The sequence below is a fragment of the Phalaenopsis equestris genome, unplaced genomic scaffold (genome assembly GCF_001263595.1).
Source record: "Phalaenopsis equestris unplaced genomic scaffold, ASM126359v1 Scaffold000301, whole genome shotgun sequence".
In the NCBI taxonomy this organism is placed as follows: Eukaryota; Viridiplantae; Streptophyta; class Magnoliopsida; order Asparagales; family Orchidaceae; genus Phalaenopsis; species Phalaenopsis equestris.
In genome coordinates, this window is record NW_018164743.1 from 1,569,125 (window position 1) to 1,588,732 (window position 19,608).

The 19,608-nt window shown below is 35.6% G+C and overlaps 1 protein-coding gene across 8 annotated transcripts in view; it reads left to right on the forward strand.

The window, feature by feature from the left end:
• LOC110025479 overlaps positions 1-19,608 on the forward strand; it is a 96,802-nt gene that overhangs the window by 6,150 nt on the left and 71,044 nt on the right. For 4 of the 8 annotated variants that reach the window (XR_002294125.1, XR_002294126.1, XM_020725984.1 and 1 more), the window contains exons 1-6: positions 4,367-4,572; positions 15,196-15,404; positions 15,487-15,565; positions 15,689-15,766; positions 15,876-15,935; positions 16,019-16,123. Coding sequence is in view for 6 of the 8 variants with exons in the window: in XM_020725984.1 (XP_020581643.1) it covers positions 15,247-15,404; positions 15,487-15,565; positions 15,689-15,766; positions 15,876-15,935; positions 16,019-16,123 (480 nt within the window). In the remaining 2 variants the exon portion in view is untranslated. Of the gene's footprint in view, positions 1-4,366; positions 4,573-15,195; positions 15,405-15,486; positions 15,566-15,688; positions 15,767-15,875; positions 15,936-16,018; positions 16,124-19,608 lie in introns of those variants that run through there. The other 4 variants (XM_020725981.1, XM_020725980.1, XM_020725985.1 and 1 more) reach the window with 4 other exon arrangements.

The window sequence follows — 19,608 nt, forward strand, 5'->3', positions numbered from 1 at the left end:
GGTCGTAAGGAGGAGTAAAAGAATGAGGACAATGAATCTATTAAGCAGCCCCAAACTCTTTATAGATATTAGTTAGATTATGCTTTCCAATTCATGAAGCTTGGTTAATGGTGTTATCATGTGGTCATAAAGAACTTTGTGAACACAATACATGACACTTTTAATACAATATAAACTCTTTACCAAAATGAACAGTTTGTGGTTTTGGAAAACATTTTAGATAGTTTATATGTTGAAATGCAAATTGTTAAAATAGAACTATTTAATTCACCCTATTTTTCGAGTTAAATTAATTTTAAATGAAGACTTATTATTTCTCAAAGTAGAAGAGTTGAAATTCACCTTATTTGCCAACAAAGATCGTCATACTTTCCTAAATGTTATAGTTAAATTTAATTTACTGAAAATTTATTGTTAAAATTTTTTTAAATTCACCTTTTTTTGTCGTCATTTGGATTTATATTTGATATTAAACTATTTTTTTGTATTCTTGTATGCTTTTTAGCGTAAAATCAATGAATTACAGATGTCATCCATTTGCAGTACGAGAATTTCTTTATAAGGTCCGGCCATAAGTCGACGAAGACACTTGGAATAAATTAGAAGCCATGAGTTTGACTCAGTTTTTTGAACTCCCTCCGTACCCTCATGATCATATTCTGTCAATGCATATAATAAACTGTTGAGATATTGATCGAATGACATTCAACTTGTGTGGGAAAGAGCTCAAATTTGATTCATATGAAGTTACACTCCTAATAAGTATGCCCAATAGAGGGTTACCTACATGCTGGAGTTCTGCTCTGCCTGTTAGTATGGATGCGAGACAAATAAAGACCGCACTACTCAACTTTTCACCAGGGGAGTCATCTCGTAACCTTTTGCAATTATTAATCAAATTTTTAATGTCAAATTTATTTTTTACTTCAAGTAACTTTAGAGTGTCGAAAGAGTTGTCTTCTATTTGTGAGGATATAGAACTTTTACAACGTATAATTGGCCAGTTACAGTATGTGGATTTCTGACAGAGCAACTGAATGTCAGTGCAGCGAAAATAAGGAAGGATCAGACACTGTGATATATTACTGGTTTTGTCTTCCTTCTAACGGTTTGTGTACTGCACATAACTCTTAAAAGTTCTTTTCATATTTTTTAACATAGCAATGAATTATTTTATCATGTTTCACTTATCTTTCTACTGAAACGCAAAAGGTGTTTATCACCAGGGTTTGCTAATGAGTGATTATGAGATTCAGGGAATTTTTTGACAGTCCAATTACCTTCGTCGTCAACTATGTATTGAATCATTGCAGGTCAACCACTTCTTGTGTCTGCTATTTTGTATTTAATAGTTTCTGTGATCTTCATCTCTTTCTTGAAACCTGTTTTCCACATACGAAGTCCTTCGTCTTCATATTCCTAGTGTTAGGCCAAAACATAGAATGCTCCTTACGAACACTAAATCCAATATGATGAGCGTAAGCATAATATACTTCATAAGTTTCTTTCTCATTGTAGACCATCATTTGAAGTAATATGTTTTTTGTTTGCTTGATACAGGTAGTTTTACTCTCACCAAACTACACAAAATAGAATAAAATGTTAAACTCAATAAATAGCTCAAAAAATAACCCTAAACCCTCATATATTCCTTCTATAATAAGGATTCATTAGTTTTTTAAAAAATAATAAACCCTAAATTCTATCCTACATTAAACCCTAATAATCACAACTCAACAAAAAAACCCTAAAACCATACACCTCCACAAACATGCACCTCAAAAAATTAATTATTTTTTATTAGCTATTGAATTGTGATTATTTGGGTTTAATGTGGTATATTTACTTCATTGTTTTTACAAAACCCTAATCTCTACAAACATACCTTAACAAACATACAACTCCAAAAATACGGTTAGATCCTAAAAATAAGAAGAACATAACAGCAAACACCATTATTATAACAGCTGAAGTAATGTCTCAAAAAAAAAAACAAATCCAAACACACTTCCACTTTAACATCAACTTGTTCTCTCTTGACATGATAACTCTCTTTTTCTCCTCACGCTTCGTAGAGAAAACAATATTTTGTGTTTCTGTAGTCCATCTTGAACTTCAATAGGTCCAGCTGCCGCTGTAGGAGAAAATGACGTCATAAAATTGAGAATATGACCAATAAAACAATAAACTCTAGCTGCTTAAATAACATGATTCACGCTCGCTCCAATTTTTTATCTTGTACATCGCAGTTACAATCATGTTACACACACAGTACCAATGCCACGAGCTTCATAATCTGTTACATTGCAGTTACACGAAGGGTAACTCTCAGTTCCATGAGGGTTACACGCGTGGTTCCGCAGTTACAATCGAGTTACACAAATGGTACACTCTCGGTTCTGCGGCAACGAGGTTATAGGGAAGTTACACGTAGGTTATACGCGTGATACCGCTGCCAAAGGGGGGAAGGTTACACACATGTTACAACAAGATTACACGTGCATTACTGGAGGCCGACCACGGGCGGTATTACATGGGCCGGGTCGACGGGTCACGCACGACAAGACACCTATTTATTTTATAATTTACAAGAGGTGGGGCCGCCAATGCATACAAGTCCTCCTATTGGCTATCGTACGCAGCGTTGCGTGTGTCTTACGTACGCAATTTTTTCCCCCTTTCTAAAGCTTCTGCCCATACCTGATTTCCCTCTTCTCTAGGCAAGATTTTATTACCTGCCTCATAAGGAATGGATTAAGGTAGCTCAAGATACAATTTTAGAGTTAAAACTGGTAATAAATGGCTTATCCGATGGTTAAACGTCATTGTTGGCAAAAATTTGTGGATCGATGCCAAAAAAGGTCACAATGCAATTGAACTGGCATGGCTACACCCAAAGATAAGTGTAATCATGCTAGTTAAAATGTGTCACAGGTGCACTTTGGGTGTGGCCACACTGGAGAGCCGACATAATTATGCGGATCTCTGTGTTTGGTCGGCGTGGCCGCACCGATCTCAGGCGTGGTTACACCTGGTGTAAGGTGTCGCGCTTCCTCTGCGGTTCTGGCGAGGTCACGTTGCGGGTTAAGCGTGGCCACACATGTCCTAAACGTGGTCACGCTGGGCCCCTGGAATTTTTCGATGTCCAAAGTTCCGTTAAAGGGGACTTACGGCTCGTTCGATCCATGGGGTGTCCTAGATGACTGGACTAGGGCTTTTAGATATCATGATGGTCATTCGACTCAACTTATATTGAGGCCGAAGCCAACCTACAATAGCCGCTTCCGAGCACGATTAGACGAGGCGAACTCATTCTGATACAAGATGTGCCCGCTAAAGTCTTTACAGACTCCATAGGTGACGGGATATTACGTAAGAAAGTAATGTGATCCCTTGTCACTCGGAAGGACGTCTAGAGTACACGGCATAAAAAAATGGATATCAACACCTAACTTTCAGTGGATCCTATCTGAGAAAATATTCAATTCCATAATATCACCAACCATTTCATGAACGTCTCTGGGGCTCCCTCATAGGAGATTAAGAATTAACAATGTAAAAAAGAATCTTATAGTCATCCCTCAGACTCTCCTTGTTAGGGAGCGAGCTACTAACTATCAGATTATAGCGATTCACCATTTGCTCGATAATATAATGTTTCTTTGACAACATAAGCTCCTCATTAGAGATCAATGGTCGATAACTAAACTAGATCAATTGATCGTCTTTATTGACCTAATCAGTGATGTCAACCCGAAGCTAATCAAGCTTAACTTACCAAGGCGTAGAGTAGCCGAGCAATATGCTCATATATACAAAATACTAATAATACCCTATAAAATCTTCTTTAAAGCAGGGGCAATAATGAAACATCATTACATTATACTCTCTCCCTCTACATGTAAGTAGATTATTTTATGTATAAAGAAGATCCACACATTTTGCTCTTCATTACTATTCACTCTGTCTCTCTCTTCTAACGTCTGCTCTAATTTTTGGAGAATTCAAGAGCATGTGAAATCTTATCCTCTTTCATCCATTTTTAAAATTCTCAATCAAATATCAAAATTCATGATAAAATTCAAACTCATATTTTTTATTTTTATCAAATTATCAGTAATTTGAATGTGGCATGCCTAATTACATTAATACTGTGTATGTAATTATTCCTTTATCTATTTAATTATTATTGTGGCTGGGCCTGGCAAAGTGACTCGGGCCCTGCTCCTAGTGGGCTCAAGCGCGAAAAGAGCAAGGCGCTTTTAAATAAATAAATAAATAAAAATATAAATTAGATAATAATAATAATAATAATAATAATAACAACCTGAATGGTTATGCATAAAATACATAGAAAGCCCAAAATTGCAATTGCCAGCCACAGTCGGACAGTCCTCGGTAGCTTGCGCTCGCTGCTTCGCCTTTCGTAGGAGTTCGTAGACCTTCCTGTTCTCCCTTCTTCCGCGTACCTCTGATCCAAATTTCCGCCTTGCTTCCTCCTCATAATTCTTATAATCCAGGTCGCCGCCGAATTCTTCAACTTCTTCACCTCGCCCAGCGCAGCTGCTTGAGGTATGCCTTCTTCAAACCCCCACAACCCCCTCCCCCCGGGTCGCCGATGTTTCTCACGTATTCCCATCGCGTAGCTATTCGTCGGGCTCGATTTTGCCAGAAGGCTTTGCTCGAGCTTGATCTTTATTTCAAGCTTTCGTATAATTGGCCAAGTTGAGCTTGAGTTATGGGTGGCAACTCAAGCTCGACACGGCTTATTTACAGCCTACTTATGCTACCTTGTTTCTCCATTTGCGTGGATCGGCAGGGATATCTTTTTGAATGATGCTCGGAGATCAAAACAATTAATTAATGTCATTCTATTCCAATTTGGATAGTCTAAGCATGCGAAATCTCATTTTTCAGGGAGAAAATATTTGTATGAATTTGCTTAAGTATCATTTCGTGGTGTCAATAAATCGTAGTTTCTCGATTATAAATAATTTTGCTAGAAAGTAATATGAATCTTCCAAGTGAGTCGGAAATTCATTTTCACTTTTAGAAACGGGAAATGCTATTTGGTTACGCAATTTGATCTGCTTTCTTGATAAAAGTGCTTGTTCGTACTAGAAACTAGTGATACATCAAAGTTATAATGTCTAGTAATTTCATTTATGTTCCATAATTATTTGATAAAGGCGAACAGAATACACATGTAGTTTCAGTTACGAACGTGTAAGTAGATATATACTATTTGATTAATATTTTGAAGTTCTATATCAAAACTATGAATGTTAAACACGGCACATACATGCACTATAAATGCAAGTTTGAATAAGAGGGTGCTTAAAACATTGCCTTCAATAAGTTCTAAAAGTGATAAAATGTATTTAAATTATCTTTATTTCAAATTCTTAAGTGTGAAATTGATGACATTAGTTATCATTTATTACATAATGGAGTACATTCTTGTTAAACATGTTAAAGTTATGTTAATTAAAATTTAGTTTTAGCATGTTAGAATGAGACCTTAGGATGCATTCCCAACTTTATGTGGCAGATTACTTTTAAATTAAAGAAGTCATGTTTGTATAATATTTTTTTGATTGGGTGAAATAACATATTTCTTAGCTGAAAAATCTTATATATAAAATTTCTTGTATATCATCATGGAGCTAGGGGTGATCCATTTCTTATTGCTATTTTGGAGCTTTAGGAGTATGAACATAGTATCATGAAATTTCAAAGACAAGTTAGGCTAATGTCCTAGAGATATCACTCGACCAATGGATGAGATTAGTGAAGGTTTTAATGAATTATAGTTATTGAGAGTTCCAATAAGATAAGTCCATGTGGCTAGTTTCAGCCCACGCTTGATGAATGAGAATAATTTTGATTAGTGAAGGTTTTATTTTGCTCTAAATTGATTTTTAGGAATTAGGTTTATAGTGGAGGGATATGGATGGGGATAAGTGGTCAACTAGATTAAGATCTTATAGTTCTGTCATCTTGGGTTAGCTTGGTGAGCCCATTAACCAATGATGGAGTGTTGGGAGGCACATCATCCATAAAATACGATTAGCAACCTTTGTTGCTTCTTTTCAAATATTTTTTTATAGATTAGTGTGATGGTTTGTTGAATGAAAATCGTCCTCTCATAGTGGCTTAAAGATTAAGAGTTGACTAAAAAAGAATTTAATAGTACTAATATGGTTGATTTTTTTTTAGAGGTGTTAGTATGTGATCACCAAAGGTTCAATGACTAAACTTGTTTAATGTCTTAGGTTTATGCAAGGTATTACATTGCCATACTAGGTTGAACCTTATAATTTTTGTCCTTTCTTGTGTAATTTTCTAGGAGGTGTCCCATCCAAGGAGTTCTCTTTTTTTAGCACATTTAACCATGGAGTTTTTATAGGAATTCTTCCTGTTACACAAAAATCTTTCTTGCATATTTGGCATGTAATATTTCATTGCCTTCTAATGCGCAATTTAATTCATTATTGACTGTATTTTCTCCTAGAAACTTGCTATCAGAGAAGTTTTTTAAGATTTTTTTGTTCAAAGCTCAATCTCGACTATCTCCTACTGTCCTCTTCAAATTGCCTTCTTCGTATTTAGGATGCGGCTAGCATTTGCATTTTGGATGCCACAACTTGATCGATTCATATTGAAGTTGGTTCACATCCACAAAGCTTGGCTAGTGCAAATGAGTTTTTCTAGCTTAAGCTGCGGCATGGCAAACTTGGTTCGTTTGAGAAGGGAATACCCTAAACATATTGATGGTAATGGGTTTTCTAATGAAGGTTCGCTTTGAAGTTGTACTCTGCATGAAGCATTTCATGAGTATTCATTGTTTGTGGACTGATTGCATGCTATTGAGGTTAAACACTACATCGGAGAAAGCATGTTGACATATCCATGAGTTGCTTTGAGTAGGCAATCTTGAATTTGCCCAATTTCTAGGTTGGAGCTCGATTGGCTCAAAAGTGTGATGCAAGTGCTAGGGTAACATGCAGTAGTCTACTTTAGTGAGGCTGCAACTTACTTGAATTTATGGGTTCCAATGTTTGGAAGGTAGAACTTACACAAAAAAATGGCCTACAAGGTTAATTGAAATAAATAGGCTTATATCTCTGAGGGGGAGCGACCTTAGTATAAGGAGGGCCCAAAGGGGGTGTGATGCAAATAGGCATACTATCGCTCTGATATTTTTATTTCCTTTGAATTCCTATAATTCAGGCTTTTACCCCTGCAGCTAATTTGCTATGATTTCAGGAATTTTTTTTTTTCATCGGTTAGTGGCATTTCTAGTAGTGTTGATTTTTACTGTTGCTGTAAGTTCAGAAGTGTATTTATGAATTGTGACAAATTTAACTTCTTTTATACTGCCATTTCTTTTAATTTCTAGTCCCTATCTTCTGACAATTTTTGTGTTTGGTGCAGCTACCTTTTGTGTTCCTTTTGGTGAGAAATTCACATGAATTTATGAAACAGGGCAGCGAGTGAAGGGACTGTGTCTTATGTGTGAGACGAAGAAGTGATACTGTGAATTGGGTGAGATTAAGTGAGTAGAAAGTTGGGTTCACATGATGAGAAGCGAGATAGTTGCAGGATTTGGTGAAAATGGGCTGTTTATGGGCAATATTCCAGTGCAGTATGTGTGTCCATGGCTTTATTTTATCTGAATATGATTAGAGAGATTGGGATTTAGGGATAACGTGGTATGTGGCTTATAAATAATGAGCATTGGTCAATGGGTTTCATGATTTGATGATGCAATTTAGGCTAGTTCAAGCAGGATACTACAGTTTACAAGATATGGCTGGAGGTCATCTTTAATGGTGATGATTCCAAATTGATGAAGGTGGAAAGGTTAAACAGGGAAATGATAAGGAAATCTCTATGCACTCAATATGGTGGGATCTACATACATGACTTGGATCTTGAGAAAATACTTAATTAACCTTATAAATAATTTCATTCATTAGAAATTAATGTTTAATAATATGCGTACAAGCAATCAATCCTTATTTATTGAAAGGGTTACAAAGATAAGATAAACTGTTTTGATTTCAAGACTAATCCTATTTGTTAAAATATAGTCCGATCAAAGCATTCAAATTTGCACCTATAGGATAATTTGAAAAGAATAATTAAACCTAATGAAATAAATTTAATAAAAAAAAATATTATGACTTTGCTCAAAAATAAATATGAGCCTAAGAGACTTGAAAATTTTAGTTTGACTCCTTTGTTGTCTGGTTTGACTCCTAATTGTTTTCTCAAAAAATTATTTTTGTAAAACTAGATTAGCTGCATGTCATTGCATCATTTGCAACAAGAATTCAATGACCTGCTGTTTGTTTGGTATCCAATTTCTCATGCCTCTTAATTACGTGCATTTGACTGGAATTGTAAAATTGTTATGAATTGTAAATTTCTCATGACCTGCTGTTAATTGTTGCATAAAAAGTGATGATTTCCTAGATAATTTATCAGGAAGACTCTTTTACTTTTCAGTACCTACAAAAGAACGTTTTGTGGGTCGTGATGAGGTTGATGCATTGAAGTCTTGATTATTGATAGGTAAAAGAGGCTAATTCTATGCCATGCAAGGTGTTCAGTTCTTACTTTTCAGAAGTTAGTTCTTATGAGTTATTTATTAAATGTTCTTCTGAAACCTTAGGACAAAGAAAAGATATATAGATCACAATTGACATACCTAATTAGGCAAGGATTTATTATCTTACAAGCTGTATGGGATTGTTATCTTAACAATACAAAGTATAAGATAGTAAACAATATAACCCCAACAAGATGGCACAAAGTGCTTGATTTCAGGCTAAGCTGTGGCTCTATTCCTCCATATTGAACTGAATACATAACGACCCCAAATTTTCTAATGCATTTGATAAATGTTATTTTCATTGATCCTGCTTTTGTGAATTGACGTCACGATCCAGCTTGATAGCTTAAAATTAATTAATTCAGGAACTGCGGTCTCATGATTCTCGACAATCTTAGGCGAACCCACAATAAGTGACGATGTCGTTATGACATGCGTGTGTCACGACTCAGCCTAGGACTTTGAATTAACCAAAATGGGAACAAACGGTCGGACAGTGAGAATTGAAATTTCTCATAGTTATTATCTATAATTAACTATTTATAAATGAAAGAGCCGCCAATTAAATTAAATTAAATTAAAACAATATATTTAAATTTATCTCATTAGTGATTGTCTGTGCCTTTTATAAACATTATCGCTCATATTGCTCTTCTTTTACACCTAATTAACCTGAAAAGTTAGTTTAAAGTAGAAATGAGCGAAACAAGCCACTGAATGTTCATTCTCCTAAGCTACAATAATACAAAAGAAAAGAAAATAATATACATGCTAGTTAAGCTTTAAATAAATTCATATAAATATGTGATGCTATTCAAATAATCTTACTAAATCAATAATATCTTAATATCATTATATATTCTTATAACCATTACAAGAGCACCGTCTAAAAAATTGTACGAATTAAAGTACTTCAATATTAATATTCTTTTTCATATATGTGCACTTGTACCTTAGTGTTATCTCACTAGTACCATAAAGGGGTGACTTCATCATATTCAATCATGTACATACAATTAATTTATGCAGATTATATCATTCACAATTTCATATCACTCAACATATAATACTATAATGCATTAAATATTTCATAATACGAGATTATAAGCATTCACATCGAAATTAACGATAAAATTTAATAATAGAAAAATTAATTGCATTAATCAAGCATATATAACAACTCATACAACTGGTTTAGAAGAGATACTAAAATGATACAATAATTTAAGAGTAGAAGTACTCACCGTGATAACGATTAATTTGTCTTGTTGACGACTCTTCTAAAATTGGAAGTCTAATATGATATAAAATTTAATTAACTTATTAATTTAATAAACTATTAGCTTTTTATTATTTAATTGTTAAATTTACCTTACAAAATCTCACTAAATTTTCTATTCAATATATATATATAGAAAGATACATACAAATACCATATGTGGGAGGGCCCAAGCATGACACTCTGCCCACACAAAAACCACAAATTGTTCCAAAACTAGAAATAACAGAAAAATACATTAGATACTTAAATAAAAAGTCTTAACAGTGTTGAAATACATAGTATCAGGTGGCTAGAGAGCGAACTAATTTGGTCTTGACTCTACCTTTAGTTCTAGGGAAGGAGCAAGATAATAAGTTGGTAAGATGATCGCCATTGCCAGTAGTAACCAATGTATCATCCAATATGTTCCCGAGCTGGAGTTGGTCTCCATTCTTCTTCTTTCTCCTGGAATAGACCTGTCATTCCTCATCCAAAGAATTAGTTTGATGGGGTGGTAGAGCTGAAGCAGAATGAATACCAACCGTAGTACCCATAATAAAATCTAGTATATGTGAAGTATGAGTTGCCTCTACACCGGATACTTCCTTAAGAAGTGGAGCTACGAGGCTTTCCTGATTATCAGTCTGAACACTATCATTTGTAGGTAATAGTCCATCAGTATTGTTTTCTATGGGGTTTGAAGGTGTCAGCACCACATCACTCGCAATATTAGTAACAGCAGTAGGGGCAACAAACACCTCATGTCTGGTAGTATCCTCCCCAGATGGAACTAAAATGTCCAGAGCAGTGGGGTTAGACCCATCCTTATTCACTTGAACCTTAGATTTCAAATTTGGATGAAACTTGTGGCATTTATCAACATGACCAAACATCTTACAGTGAGTACAATATGGGGGTCTGTGCTCCATGACAATTTGTTGCCAATAATCATTATGAGTTGTGCCCAGCCAGACTTCAGTGAAAGAATAGTTTTCATGGTAGTAATATCCCTTTCCACAAGTATTCTGGAGACCGAGGGTCTGGTTAGGTTGAAAGTAGGCAGATCTAGTTTCAAAGGATCCCCAAGGATGACCCCAATAGAATAGAGAACCAGATGGTGAAAAAAATGCAGCTTGAGACCAGGTAAATTAAACCATATTGGTACAGTGAGGGTTTCATGATTTGGGTCGAAATCAGGAGACCATTTGAGTAGCTTCATAGGTTTACCAGCGATGTTAAGATATTTTCTTAAGAAAATTCAAGTGTAGTCTTCAGGCACGATTAACTGAATCAAAACATGTTTCCCATCCATGAGCCCCACTTTATACTTTTCTATTAATTTGAGGTCATCAAAACTTTTCCTGATAATTTCCATAGGTGGGTGTCCCCATTGAAATTTTCCAATAAAAGCAAATTTGAATTTGTCAGTCAGCGTTGAAATTTCTAATGTGGAGAAAAAGAGTGCCGCCTTCCCACTTTTTCTGCTCTCATTCTTAATAAAAGGATAGTCACCTGTACCATCACGATTCTCCTTATAACTTGAAGGAAAGACAACCGCCGTCTCCTCCTGAGGCCACGTGGGCAAATGAGGTTTTTTCAGGTTCAATCGAAGAAGAAGGAAACTCTATCACAGCAAAGAGAAGCCCTGCAAGTTCGGCAGAGGGCAAAAAAAATGAGCAGAAGAGTTTGGGGCGAAGCTGGCAGAAGACATGAACCTCTGAATGCGCAAAAGACGGTAAGAAATCACAGCTCGACAAATAAGCGCAACTCGTTCCACGCAGAAAAGAACTGCAGAAGAGGCACAAAGGAGGAGACGATGAAACAGCAGAAAGCAGACGCCGAAGCCCTTCGTCGTTTGGCGTGAAAGAGAAGACGACGATCGCAAGGTAGAGTTCGTCGTCGTCGCCGAGTGTAGGAAATAGCGTCGTCGTCGTCGAGTGTGGGAAACTTCGTCTTCGTCGTCGAGTCAGGAATCAAACCAGGTTTTCACCATCGGGCGAAACCCTAGCAAACAGATCGCCGTGTCAGAGACAGTATATGAATATCTCATATATATATAGATATATATTATTAAGTTTTAGTATTAAACTAATTTAATAAGGCTTACCTTGGTTGAGTCCTACACCATGCGAGAAAAAGCATTCTCTGCACGCGGGATCCAGTCTCTGTACGCAGCGTGCTCTTCTTCTCCTGTCGTCACCACCTTATCCTCCAGTTTAGAGTTCTAAACACACACGACCAATGTTTTGACTCCCTCCTATGTCGTCCTCTCCTTCACATGCCGCTCGATGCAATAAAGAAAAGAAGCGATCCTCTTCTTCGCTCGAGCACAACACACGTCGTTGTATCCTCGGGTAAGAAAAACTCTCAACACATCTTTTTCCTTCCTTTTCTCTTTGATCGCCCACTTAAGAGCTCCCGTCTCACGCGTCGATTTATAGGGCGAGCTCGTCTGACTTCCTTTCCCCTTTGTTTGGCTGCCCAACTCCTCATTTTTTCTTCTTTAATTTTGTTTTTTCTCCCCCGGTATCTGAAACAAGTTGTCACAAGAAACGAGTCATCAGTCTTCCCCACTTACAAAAATTTTGTCCTCAAAATTAATAAACAAACCTCAAGTCATTTCTCATTAAGCAGTTCAACACTAGCTATCCATAAATTTTTTTGATAAAACTAGGGATCATTAATTAAGATGAAAGTAAACACTATAATGTAAATATTCGATATAAGACTATTCAACCATACTTCGTATAGCAACACACAGTTGCTGAAGCAATAAAGTATGGTAGGAAAATACTCTTATATGAGAAAGCGCCAAACTCGTTAGACATCATCATCATTAGCATCAGTAGGTTCTTCAGGCTCATTATGAGTAATGGAATATACTTGAGGTCAAATAGGTTGCCTTGGTTGACCTTGGGTAGGAGCTGAAGCTATAGACTTTCAATTGCAGTCTTCTGTGAATGAGCTCCACCTGATTTCTGATCTTCAACACTCTTTTGGCCAAGAGACGAATAATATATTGCCATATGACTAGGCGAACGACACCAATACAAGTGTTAGAGCCAATCAAATATTCACCTTTATGTTGTCTTCTGCGTTGGAGACAAGTGACTACATTACTTTGCGTCGCCAAATCCACCTGAATTATTCTTAGACTTCTTCCCATTGGATCTCTTTGATTGATCCGTGTGTTCTTCTTCTTCACTACGAATCATTTTGTGCTTCTCCTTACACTTCTAAGTAAGCTAATAGTCGTTCTTCACTTTTCTAGCTTGTTCTATTAATACTAAGTATTCATCAATCCATAAAGGCACCAATGACTTCCTGATCGAATCCTTTAATTCTGAAAGAAATCTGCAACACTTTTCTTCTGCACTAGCGATCAACTATGACACATAACTCGACATTGTAGTGAATTCTATTTCGTACTGCATGAATTCCTTCTCTCTTTGCCTCAACTTGATGAACTTGTTCTGTATCCGCCTTAGAGCGAAAAGGGGTACAAACCATTCTCTGTTGAATAGCTCCACGAATTCCTCCCAACTAACCATTATATCGGGTATGTCCCCTAGCTTGTCCTGATGCTGCCCACGCCAACACCATTTGGCTTCTCCATCGAGTGCTAACGTAGCTAATGACACTTTTTCATCCGGACAAGTCATGCTATCTAATATATTCTCTATCCCCATTAGCCAGTTCTTCGCTTTAATCGGGTCTTCAGTTCTCTTGAACAAATGTGGACATAGATCTTGAAATATTTTTAGGTACTTATCCACAGCGATTTTATCATTTCCGATTGGCTATGATATGGACTCTTGAATCAACCAAGTCATCGCCACCATCATGCGGGTCAGGACATTTGCGTTTACATTTATAACAGGTTGCACTTCTTCGTTTAATATTAGATTCTCTTTTTCTATATTTTTGGGCATATCACTACGCCTGAATGAACATAATTATTAATTTAACTTTAATTTTAATTTTTTTATTATTAAATTTTCCTATTATTACCCTATTAGCTCTTTCATCAAGATTAATTAATCCTAAATCTTGGCTCTGATACCACTTTTGTTATGGCCCGACCCGAAGTTTGGAATTAACCAAGACAAGAATAGACGACTGGACGGTGAGAATTAAATTTTCCCATTTTTATTTTCTATAACTAAGTATAAACAAATGAAAGACCTACTGATTAAATTAAATTAAAATAATATATTTAAATTGACCTCGTTACTGGTTGACTGTCTTCTATAAATATTATCTCTTCTATCGTTCATATTTTAATCATTTAATTAACTTGAAAAGTTAGTTTAAAATGAAAATAAGCAGAAAAAGCTTTCTCTGCATGCGGGATCTAGTCTCTCCACGCAGCTTCCTCTTCCCCTCCCATCATCATCTTTTCCTTCTCCTCCTCCTCCGGCTAAGGGATCCAAACGTACACGGTCAACGCTTCAGCTCCCTCATACGTCATCCTTTTCTTCTTCGCACGCCGCTCACCGCTACAAAGAAAAGAAGCGATCCTCTTCTTCGCTCGAGCACAACTCACTACGTCGTATCCTCGGGTAAGAAAAACTCTCAACCCCTCTCCTTCCTTTCTATGCTTTCTGACCGCACACGTTAATTTATAGGGCGAGCTTGTTTGTTTGGCTTCCAACACCCTCGCTTTCTCTCCCCTCTATTTGGCTGCCCGATTGCTCATTTCTTCTTCGATTCTTCGTTTCTTTACCCCTAGTAACTGAAACGGGTTGTCAAAAGAAACCGGTCGTCACAACATGAAGGAGGAGAACTGTTCGACCGCAATTCCTGTTTGGTTAATTCTAAGCTATCAGAGCGAGTTGTGACAATTGAAGGGCAACCAAATTATTACCTTTTGTACTTTACTTTCACGTCAGAAGATGCACAAATGTAAATTTAAGTATGATTGTCCTTGTGGAGGGTGAAAACCTGATTCATAAGCGTACTGAGTCGAACTTATCTTTATTTCAAGGAACTTCCAACTTTTGCAAAAAGAATTTTTTATTTTTTTTCTTTGAAAAGTCTAACCCTATTGATTTGTTGAACCAGATTGATTGCTATGAGACGCCTTGGTTGGTCTCACTGTTCATTTTTGTTTGATGAATCAAATATATATATTCTGCAGTGCCCTATTTTTGTTTCGTGGATGCGTTGTTTTAAAAATCTCAAGTAGGATTTTCCTTTGATGGAATGTTTTAATCCTTTTCGTTGTACAGTCATCACTTATGTATTTCCCATGTCTTATTTACTCGATGCTTTTCCTCCTCAGATTATAACCTTCTATATGTGTATCATACAGAAATGCTGTTTGAAGGATCAAATATCTTCCCAGGTGGCATACTACAACAATATGCGTGATCCTTTTGATGCTGAATATCATGTTTCTTATGTTGGTGGTCAGTCTCCACCAGAGCCTGTTCTTCCAGATATGAGACCATCCACAGCCGGTTATATTCTTGGGAATGATGATCCGACATTTTGGACTACTTCGACTGATTCGTTAGTGCGGTGATTCCTCTATGAAGATTCTTGAATCCGAAAGTAATACTTGCTGTATTGTTTTATGCACAAATATATGCTTGTATAACAGACATCAATTTCAAAGAGGTTCAGATGTGAGGCTGTTAAAAGATGATGTCAATAATACCCTCCTTGATCATGAACTCATGGTAGGTATTATGAGAGTTCATCAGTCTTTGATCTCCTTAGCTACAGCAGATATTGTTTCTGATTGATCTTTGAGCATAAAGTGGACTAGGTTTATAAACTTTTTTTTAATCATTTTTCATCAGGAACTGTCCTCCAAATCTCAGCAACAAGAAGAGGAGATTATGTTTCTTCGCAAACAAATCAGAGATGCTAGTTCCAAGGTAGCATCTCTTTGGAGTAATAGATGATCACATAATGATATGATAATATCTTCTATTTTTCGAATTTTACTATAGCATAGTGTATTTGAACTATTTGCTTGTTTTTCAGGAGCTTCAGCTGTTGAATGAGAAGCATGTTTTAGAAAGAAAACTTTCTGAACTTAGATTGGTCAGTGTTATTTTGTTGAATTTTGTTCTAATTGTTTTCCTTTTTCATAGTAAATTTTGACCCAAATTGTTTCTTGAAATCAGGCAATTGATGAAAAGCAGGATGATGCTATATCGGACTCCATGAAGGATTTGACTCAAAGAAGAGGTTGTATTGAGGAGAATTTAAAACTAACAAATGATTTAAAAGTATGACTACCTTATCCATGACAGAAACAATGCAGCTGGTTTCTTTTTTGTAAATTTTAATTCAATTTTTATTTCCATCTGATTAAATTTGTATTGGTTCTTTTTAAACTAATGCCATGTAGGTGGGTAAGGCTCATGATGATGTTCCAATTAGGCTTGTTTTTTATATATTTTTAGTGGGCAATACAATTTTTTGTGAATACTTTAGTATATTATATGTATGCATTTTCTCGGATTTATTTTTGTGAAAATTTTATTCCAGTTAGATTGCTTGTTATTTTTGTTTTGTGTTGATGAATTTTTCTGTGTAGTCAATATGCCTAGAAATTGGAAACCATCAGTTAATTTGGTGAAGCGAAATTTTAAGATGCTCTGTCGCTTCAAAATCATGTTAAGACCATATTGAAGGATAATTAGAGCTTTGAACATCCATATTGCTTCTCATATAAATTAAGATTGGGGCAATTTGTTACATTAGTACTGTGTCATTAGCTGTTTTGAGTTAATCAAATGATCAACAAAAGCAGTAATTTTAATTCCAAAAGCAAAAAAATGTAGTATGATATTCATAGTATTTTTTGATGATTGAAAATTGAAATCCCTAATTTGTAAGGACTTATGAATTTTGATGATGGCCATTTGATTAGGAATTAAAATAATTTTGATGATATGACTGATTCGTCGTTTTTGCTTTTATTTGTGATTTGTATTTACGAAATATTTAGTTTTTTCCTCTTTTTTATTGTATTATATATTAATTTTATTTTATTTTATTGTAATTTTTTTAGGGTTCTATTGATTGTAAATGTGGATAAGAATAATTGATTGAATTGAAGAGTGAGCAAATGCCTCTACCTCTACCTGAAACTGTTTTAGGATTTCTAGAAGGTGTTTAAGGATCAGAATTAGTTGGGAGTTTGTAAAATGACAAGAGGATGAGATATGCAAAATCTGTGAATTTTGGATGGAGGTTGAAGCAAATTGGTGGTTTTATGGTCTAAAATTTGTGAGGTGAACGATGAAATGGCGAGTTATAGATGACGGGGAGGATCCACCACCTATCCTCTTTAAGCTATAGATTCACCACTTGAACAAAAATATGCTATAGCTCTCTAAACAGAAGAAAATAGGGAGAAAAGTCTCAAAATAGCAGTTGTCAAAGCAAAACTCCCCAAAATCACTAAATAAATACAAATAGTTTTCAAATAAGATAAATCTAATTCTATTTTTAATAATATAAATTTTTTACCTATAAGGCTAAAACAGCCTAAACAGTGGGATATTTTCTGCTATAACAGTAGGATGGGGGTCTCCATCTCTCGCGTACCCCCTGGATGTGATTCCTCATCCCAAGGACGCCCCTGTATCATTCTCCCCATGTGGTAGAGATTTCATCTTCATCTTCGAAAGCACTGTAATCTTTGTTGTACGACGACAAATCAACAACATTAAAGGTGGCATAAACATTATAATTACTTGATGATTAATCTTATAAGCATTGTCATTAATTTTCTTGATGATTTTGGTTGGACCGTCTATTCTAGGCTCGAGTTTTTTAGATGAACTTGCAGGAAATTACTTATCTTCATTCTAATCCACACCAAGCCACATTCCTTGAAGACTTGGGCTTTCCTGGAGTTATTTGCCTCATTTTAATATTTAGCATTTGGCTTAACAATTTCTATTTCCACTTGCTCATGTAAAGTTTGATTCTCTCTGTCTCTAACTTCTTCATCCACGCTAAGCTCTGTAGATAGAAGTGTCATCACTAACTCCAAGAAGGTGAGAAGATCTCGACCTTATACAATCTTAAATGGGTTGTGACCTGTGGAATGACTAGTAGATCGTTTGAAGACAAACTCAACCTATGTCAGATTTTAATCTACTGCTTGAAGTTCTTTCCCACAAAACACTTGAAGAGATTTTGTAAACTGTAATTTATAATTTTTGTCTATCCACCTGTCCGCGGGTGACCTATTGAATTGATCCGAAAATTTGTGCCAGCTTAGCCTAGGGATTTTAGAAATGATTAAAAAATTTTGCATCTCTACCAAACTGGTGGTCCTAGGTACACTGTGGATATAGGCTAATTCCGTAAAGTATATGCCTACAATGTCACGACCCGATGTGGGATTTTGAGTTATAACCAAGCCGGAAACGGATGGTCGGAAGGTGGAAATCAATTCTCTGTTATTCTAATTCTATTACTAACAATTTTATATTCAAATATTGCATGAAAGAGCCAACTAAAGAAAACAATAAAAATTAGTAAGTAAAAATTTATACATTTTCGTTTATTGTTCTCGTTTTTTATACACATTTGTTCTTCTATTTATCTTGTTCAAATGTATAAAACTTAAAATAATATTAAAACAACATAATGAGTTATCGAAAGATAACCCAAAAATAATCACTCTTCTATATTACAATAATCCAAGGAGAAGAATTAAATATGTATGCGAGTCTATAAAAAAAATTATAAGCAGTCTCATATATATACTTATAAGCAATCTGATATATGCTAATATATGCGTCAATGATCTTTTTTAAATGAACATGCTCATTATTCTATAAATATTTCCTTTAACTTTACTTTTACTTTATTCTTTACATACACATCTATCTCTGTGAAGATCATGTCAACAAACCTAAAACGCCCTTGGCCGATATTGCCCCATCGGCTCTCATCGGCACGACGGTTAGCTATCCACACATATTATCCCGTCGGCACAGCGGTTAACAATGTAAACATCATAATTGTTTGGGGAGGTAAGCTCTGGTTTACTCGCAACTGACCGATATTATCTTGTTAGTACGACGGTTAGTGATCTAACCATTGAAATTATTTAGGGTGGTACAAAAACTCTACGCGCTAGGGTATATTAGCGTCTCCTGCCTTCCTGTCTTCCTGCCTGTACCATTAGGGCGTTAAATCCTCCACTGAACATGCACATATAAGTTATTTCATTCTTCATATATTCATTATTTTGATACATTTTTATGCAAACATGCATACTTATTCTGCTGTGTAACTATTCATCATACATCACTTTCATATTATTTATATATCTTTCTCATCTCTGTCTCTTACTTATATCAATATCATTCATATATTTCTTACATATCTATTTTACATGTTTATCTTATATATAATGTCTACCCAAATATCGTTCATCTCATACATATCTTTGATGCTGTCGGCGCTTAAAAGGGGAAAAGAGTTTAATGTTTGGGGGTCGCCCGTAAGAAGCTGTCGGCAGCCGGAATCGAAATCCCGTCACCCGTTTCGGAAGGACTTTTGAATTTACGTATATATATATAATTTTAGAAAAATATGAAATCAAACTGACCTCATATTTTTCACAGTTTAAATGAAAGAGCACTCTACCTCAAATCCTGTATCTATCCCGAGGGATAAACACAAGACTTGAGGATGAGGCTCGATCAAATAAACTAAGAAAGATATGACGTCCGTTTGGGTCTGC